Source organism: Mytilus edulis, chromosome 14 (assembly GCF_963676685.1).
Source record: "Mytilus edulis chromosome 14, xbMytEdul2.2, whole genome shotgun sequence".
NCBI classification, from domain to species: domain Eukaryota; kingdom Metazoa; phylum Mollusca; class Bivalvia; order Mytilida; family Mytilidae; genus Mytilus; species Mytilus edulis.
Window position 1 is genome coordinate 50,090,551 of NC_092357.1, and position 7,319 is coordinate 50,097,869.

Below are 7,319 nucleotides of genomic sequence, written 5' to 3' on the forward strand. Positions count from 1 at the left end.
TTTTTCATTTAAACTGATATTAAATCATTCGATTGAATCGAGTACAATGACAGCTCTTTGTTGTTTGTGTTTGTTTCCTACACTTCTTATTTGTTCCAATGCAAAACATATATAGTTTCCATTACATTTTGTTCAGTAAATTACGCCGTGACAGTACAAAAGGATACAACATATTGTTTAGGCTTAGTGTATATGAATGATCAGGCCTTGATGCTTTTCATTTGTATTAGAGTGACCGTGAGATGTCATCTGTAGCAATGTAATGGGCTAATTCTGAGTGTGATTTTAAACACGCATTACTTCGTATAAACATATAAATGAGATAACTTTATCGAATAATTACATTAGATGAATGTTTCATTGAAATACGCTTTTATGTAAAAGAAGCGTAACATTATGTCAATCATCACTGTATCGGAGTTTGGTTCTGTACGGGCTAGTTTTACGTTTGAAATAGCTTATCTCGAACATGCACAGAGTTTCGCTTATTTATCAATGCGACTGTCATACAAGTGAGAGGTTTAGCTAGCTTTAAAACCATGTTTAATCCACCATTTTCTATATAATACAATGTCTGTAGCAAGTCCGGAATATGACAGTTGTTATCCAATTCATTTGATATGTTTGAGCTTTTGATTTTGCCATTTGAATAGGGACTTTACACTTTGAATTTTCCTCAGAGTTCAATATTTTTGTAATTTTACTTTCTGCAAGGCAAAATTTGTGTTCATACGCAACACGCATGAAATGTAAAAGTTTTCCGTCAACAGTTAAATTGCTGGCCGTTGGTTTATATCTTTGTAAAACAACTTTACATGGCTATCTATTTAAAATCAACCTCTTGAACGCTCATAGGTAGATTGTATGTCTTTATTTTACTTATTTGCATTCGGTGCAACAAAAAAAAGTAGTATCTATTTATTGAAAATGATAACACAATTGTAACCTTTACACCACATCATAATGATAAAATAAGGGCGTTCTATCCTGTGACAGTAGTGCTTATGACTTCTGTGTCGGTTGTTGATACATCCAACTCAGAACACAATGTAAGTATCTTGAAAAATATATATTTTTTTTATTTTTCATTTAATCTGATATTGAATTATTCGATTGAATCGAGTACAATGACAGCTCTTTGTTGTGTGTGTTTGTTTCCTACACTTCTTATTTTTTCCAATGCAAAACATATAGTTTCCATTACATCTTATTCAGTAAATTACGCCGTGGCAGTACTAAAGGATACAACATATCGTTTAGGCTTAGTTGAAACTATTCTTTTTGCTATGATACATTTATTCACAGGAATATGAATGATCAGGCCTTGATGCTTTTCATTTGTATTAGAATGACCGTGAGAGGTCATCTATAGTAATGTTATTGCCAAATTCTGAGTTTGCTTTTAAACACGCATTACTGCGTATCACTATATAAATGAGATAACTTTATCGAATAATTCCATTAGATGTATGTTTCATTATAATAAGTTGTTACGTTAAGGGCATACGATAAGTTACAGGTTAGGTAATGACGTTGCTAACGAAAAATGTTATTTTTGCGACGTCAGACTGACTTATCGGGAAAAGATGCAGTTTTCGACTGATTTTTATCATTCAAACTTATTTAACTTGAAAACGAGTTCTCGGACCCCTCTTTTTTAAAATGACATTTGGTTTGATTACCTAAGAAAATTATGTGTACCAATTTTCATGAAAACGTAAATAGTGCAACTTTTTTAAATTTGATAAATATACAGCAAAAAATTACGTTTTTTTGTACATTCATAAACAATGGATAACTTTGAGTTATTTCTTAACAAATAAAATCATAAATTTATAGGATACTTATATAAAAGAGAAATTACAAATAATTTAACAAAAAACAGACCGTGTTTTTCTTTTAAAACAAAGAAGTTATGCACTTCTTTCGGAAGGAAAGACACATCCACAAATCTGAATTTTGAGCAAATATCTGAAATTTCGACCTCATTTTCCTCAAAATGTAGCACATGAAGGTATATTTTTTATTACATACTTGATTTAATCAGGCAAAAAATTGCCTGTATGCAAATTTTCATCAACATGTAAATACGGGATCAAAACTGTATCGTATGCCCTTAATATTGGCTAATTTTACGTTTTGAAATAGCTGATCTCGAACATGCACAGAGTTTCGCTTATTTATCGATGCGACTGTCATACAAGTGAGAGGTTTAGTGCTAGCTTTAAAACCCGGTTTGATACACAATTTTCTACATAAGACAATGCCTGTAGCAAGTCAGGAATATGACAGCTGTTATCCTTACGTTTGATGTTTTTGAGCTTTTTATTTTGCCTTTTGATTAGGGGTTTTACTTTTTGAATTTTCCTCGGAGTTCAGTATTTTTGTAATTTTACTTTTTGCAAGGCAAAATTGATGTCCCTACGCAACATGCATGAAATGTAAAAGTTTTCCGTTAACAGTTAAATTTCGGGCCGTTGATTTATAACTTTGTAAAACAACTTTACATGCCTATTTATTAAAAATCAACCTCTTTAACGAAAATAGGTAGATTGTTTGCATTCGGTGCACACAATGCAATATCTATAGATGGAAAATGATTGCGCAATTGTAACCTTTATACCAAAACATAATGATAAAATAAAGGCGTTATATCTGGTGATAATATTGTATATATCTTCGTTGTCGGTTGTTGATGCATCCAACTCAGAACGAAATGTAAGTATTTTGGTAAATACTTTTTTTTCTCGTTTAAATTGATATTGAATCATTCGATTTGATCGAGAACAATGATTAGCTCTTATTGTGTGTCTATGTGTGTTTGTGTTATAATTCTATACCTTTAAATTAATGTTCTAGTTTAACAAAGTTTGTCATGTAGATGGTTGAGATCCCGCTAACATGTTTAACCCCGCCACATTATGTATGTATGTGCCTGTCCCAAGTCAGGATCCTGTAATTCAGTGGTTGTCGTTTGTTTATGAGTTACATATTTGTTTTTCGTTCATTTTTTTATATAAATAAGGCCGTTAGTTTTCTCGTTTGAATTGTTTTACATTGTCATTTCGGGGCCTTTTATAGCTGACCATGCGGTATGTGCTTTGCTCGTTGTTGAAGGCCGTACGGTGAAATATAGTTGTTAATTTCTGTGTCATTTTGGTCTTTTGTGGACAGTTGTCTCATTGACAATCATACCACACCTTCTTTTTTTATACACACTAAATATATATTGATAGGGCATCATCAATATATCTGAAATTAGAATTAAAAAACTTATCAAAATTCAGACGTTTCTTCTAGTGGTCTTTATAGAGATTGTTTGCGAATTGACAAAAGCATATTGGATAACATAGCTGTACAAATGATTATCTCATGAAAACATCTATACGGACGTTTCAGCAATACAGTTTATTGGAAGGTTGCAGGTATGGCTATCTATGGGTATCAATAGCACCCTGTGATGACAGACTTGTTTTACATTTGTCATATCGGGGCCTTTTGATGTTTGCTCTTATGTGTGAGTTTTGCTCATTACTGAAGAACGTATGGCACCCTATAAAAAGTCTTTGTTTGAAAATTGTCTTATTGGCAAATATATCAAATTTCCTTAATTTGGATACACATATATTATGAGATAATATACTGGATGTTCTGTAAATCAAAATTATTTTTTTGTCATTACTTTATGATAAACTTATAGATTTTTTTTTACCAGAATAGCTATCTTATTTTATTGAAATTCGACCAAATTATTATATCAATTTGCCAAAGACAAAATTTTGATATAACACCTGTTTGAGTTCATGCGATTCCCTATACCATGTATACAGTCTTTAAGTTATCTTGATTTGTATATTCTGAAGAATTTACGAGATCTAAAACCCATAAACTACTAATGCCCAAGGGAAACCCTGCACTTACAGAATCGATAGTTGGGATCACTTAAAAATTCATCATAAATGGGCAAACATGACAGCACTTTTTTCCAGAAAATTTCAATTAAAACATTTCTGTAACTTATAAATTAGGGACGAAAGTTTCTCACCAATGTAGTACAGACGACGAGTTGAAAGATTCGGTTGTTGTAAGCATAAAGTGGTGACCACTATATTTTATTGATAAAACACGAATGTAAAGTTTGGTATGCTCCAATGCCTGAATGAACAATTGATTCAATCGTTTGATTACATGTGGAATGTGTATTGCCTGCATGCATAAACCATAACATCTTTTATTTTAGCATAAGTGGTGTAAATCTTGCAGCATACAACACTAACTCTCTCCAACATGAGACTTGTTTTAGTTTTATGTTGTCTGATTGGTATGTATTAGCAAACATTTCATGAATGTATCTAAATTTGTTAATGATTAAATAATTTTTGTAAGAAGTTAAATTCAAAGATGTATGACAGTATCACTGATTACAGATTACATGTTTTCTTTTCGAAAACAAATATAAACGTTAAGGTAGTATATATGTAGGTGGTTTTACATCAGTTTTATGAAATTTTGGAAGAGGCATTTATTTGATTAAGAAATAGTGTCAGATACAAATATTAAACACATGTTGTTATATCATTTTCAGTATTTTTCTGATGTGGATTTTTTTACTTTAAACATTTACATATAGCCTGCATCGTGATTTTTTAAAGAACTGGCAAGTCCTGAATATAAGTCTTACAAGTATATCTAAGTACCATGATAAATTACTTTTCAGAACTTTATTTTGAATTAAGGGACAAAGTTTGACCTTAGGGACAGGAAGGTACACAGCACAGCTGCAGCTATTCAAGGCACAAAGTGACGTGATAATTATATAATTCCTTTGTTTTTTCTATATCATTCATCTATTCGTTTTATGTTCCACAACGTACTGCGAACACATATGATTCCTATTTGAGTATATTTCAATTCCTACTTATTTCGTAATATTAAACAAAATCTCATTAACTTTCAATCCAGAGAGTATCCAATTCTGTACAAGTTATTTGGTTATTAAAACGTACCACAGATAGTTGTTTGATTTATGGACCGGTAAAGGAGGAACATCCAATATTTGTTTGACAAAGATTTCAAACACCATTATATAATTAATGTAGAATGTACAAAACGCAACACACTTTTATTGTAGGTCTGGTCGCCATGCAGAGTGACTGGTGTTATCGACTGGACAGTAGATATTACTGCCGCAGAAGCGGCTTCTAGTGCAGTTATTTCCGGTGGAACTTTTAACCTTCCAGGTGCCCCCGGTTATCGAGTTGTGTGTACAATAGAAGTCGAAAACTGGACTAAGTATCCACTTATGGCACCAGATGCAAGCAATAATGGCGGAATCATTAAATCTCCTCCAGTTGTAGTATTGCCTGGTCAAAGGGAACAATTTGTAAGCAGCATAATATCATTACATGTCCATGTGTTGATCTACTGTTCATTTAAAACTTTAATGGCTTATCCAGATTAGCAATTCTTACTAATGTTTAAAATAAGGTATGTTTAATTTGTTCTGATACAATTGCGCTGTCACAGTACTGGTCTTACAACAAAGATCCGATGGAATAGAATGCATGTAAAAAATAACTGTTAGATAAAATTCAGATATCGTCATACGTACAAACGTATATTCATATTTAATTGTGCACGATGCATATAATTTGGTTATTTATCACACCTAGTTACTCCATTATTCTGCACAATGTATCGCCTCCAGTTTAAACTGCACATATACTTTTTGTTTTTTCTAAATTTGCAGATAGCACATAAAACCCCGGATACCGCAACTGGTACCTACGGAACTGCATCCTGGTTGATATCGTCAGCTAGGAAGAGAGCTGTCGTCATGTGGAGTTGTCCATACAGTTTTGATTTCCACAGCAACTGGCTAGGGGTTGGACTCACTGATAGAGGCTACACGGATCATAGAAACTGGTACAGACAAATGTATTATCGATCAAGCGGTCGTCGTGGATTAAATTTTAGACGCGGAGAGTATTACTACCATACGAGAACAATTTCTATACAGGACAGTGAATTTGAAGTCGTCGGAATTATGGGAACCAGTCATAAGGCTAACGTTCGTATCATCGTCCGACCTCGGGAGTTACTTGACCTTGCAGAAAATTTGAGAACACGTGTTCGGAATTTACTTTAAACTTTTAGTTAACATAACATGGTAAAGAAATATTGTTTTTGTAATGTATATGATTGAAAGGTAATCTTATATCACCTTATTTGGTCAGTAATAAAAACAATAACACAAGAGTGATATAAAAACCATTACACAAGAGGGAGATAAAAAAAATTAAAAAAGAGGGAGATAACAACCATTAACACAAGGAATATAAAAACCATTACACAAGAGGGAGATAAAAACAATAAAAACACAATAACATAAGAGGATATAAAAACAATAACACATGAGGGAGATAAAAACAATAAAAAAAAAAAGAGGGAGATAAAAACCATTACACAAGAGGGAGATAAAAACAATAACAAAAGAGGAAGATAAAAACAATAACACATGAGGGAGATAGAAACAAAAAAAAAGATAAAGATAAAAAAAACCATTAACACATGTACAAGGACGGTAAAAACCATAACACAAGAGGGAGATAAAACCAAAGGAGCAATCAAAACAGACAACCCCATAACACCAAATAAAAACGACAAAAAACTAAATATTTAGCAACATTTGTGAGAGAGGGAGGGAGCGCTTTCGGAAGGTTTTAATTTAGTCATTTATTCACAAATATCTGCAAGATACATGTACAACCAATACCAAAATAATTTTGTATTAATATGGTAGACTACAAACTTTAGCCTCAATTACAAATTAAATCACTTATTAGACCAACACATTCGCCTTTCAACAACCTTATTGCAGTTAAACTGCAATAAGGTTGAAAGGCGAAAATATTAACTATTTTTTTCTCCAATTTACAACAACGATGTTTCGTAGCAGACTCCTATTACATTTCATACATTTATAAAGATTGCAGGGGAAACTACTGACGTCACATACAAATATCTGTGGACCATCTTTCAGATCAACTCGTCAAGGACCGATCGTTGTCAAGGACCGATCGTTGTCAACGATCAATCAAATATTCGACACGAAATAAAAATTTTAAAGCTTACCTGCTAAAAAGAGCATCAGATCGCCATATTTCAAATGATCGAAAATTAATCTACCTCAATGTGCTGTTTCCATAATACAATTGTGTTTGGTTTTCCAGTGGCAGTTCTATTATATTCACGTGCAAATTTCTTTTATAGAATTTTGTTCACATGTCCTTCGCCTTAAATTTCGAATTTTATAACAC

General features: G+C 32.5%; 1 protein-coding gene across 1 annotated transcript; it reads left to right on the top strand.

Moving 5' to 3' along the window:
- The first annotated feature begins 1,004 nt into the window (after nucleotides 1-1,004).
- LOC139504298 (tereporin-Ca1-like) lies at nucleotides 1,005-6,256 on the top strand. The gene is made up of 3 exons (XM_071294362.1): nucleotides 1,005-1,049; nucleotides 5,132-5,383; nucleotides 5,750-6,256. Exons 1-3 carry the CDS (start codon nucleotides 1,005-1,007, stop codon nucleotides 6,146-6,148), a joined length of 696 nt encoding a protein of 231 aa, XP_071150463.1. The 3' UTR covers nucleotides 6,149-6,256.
- The last annotated feature ends 1,063 nt before the right edge of the window (nucleotides 6,257-7,319 follow it).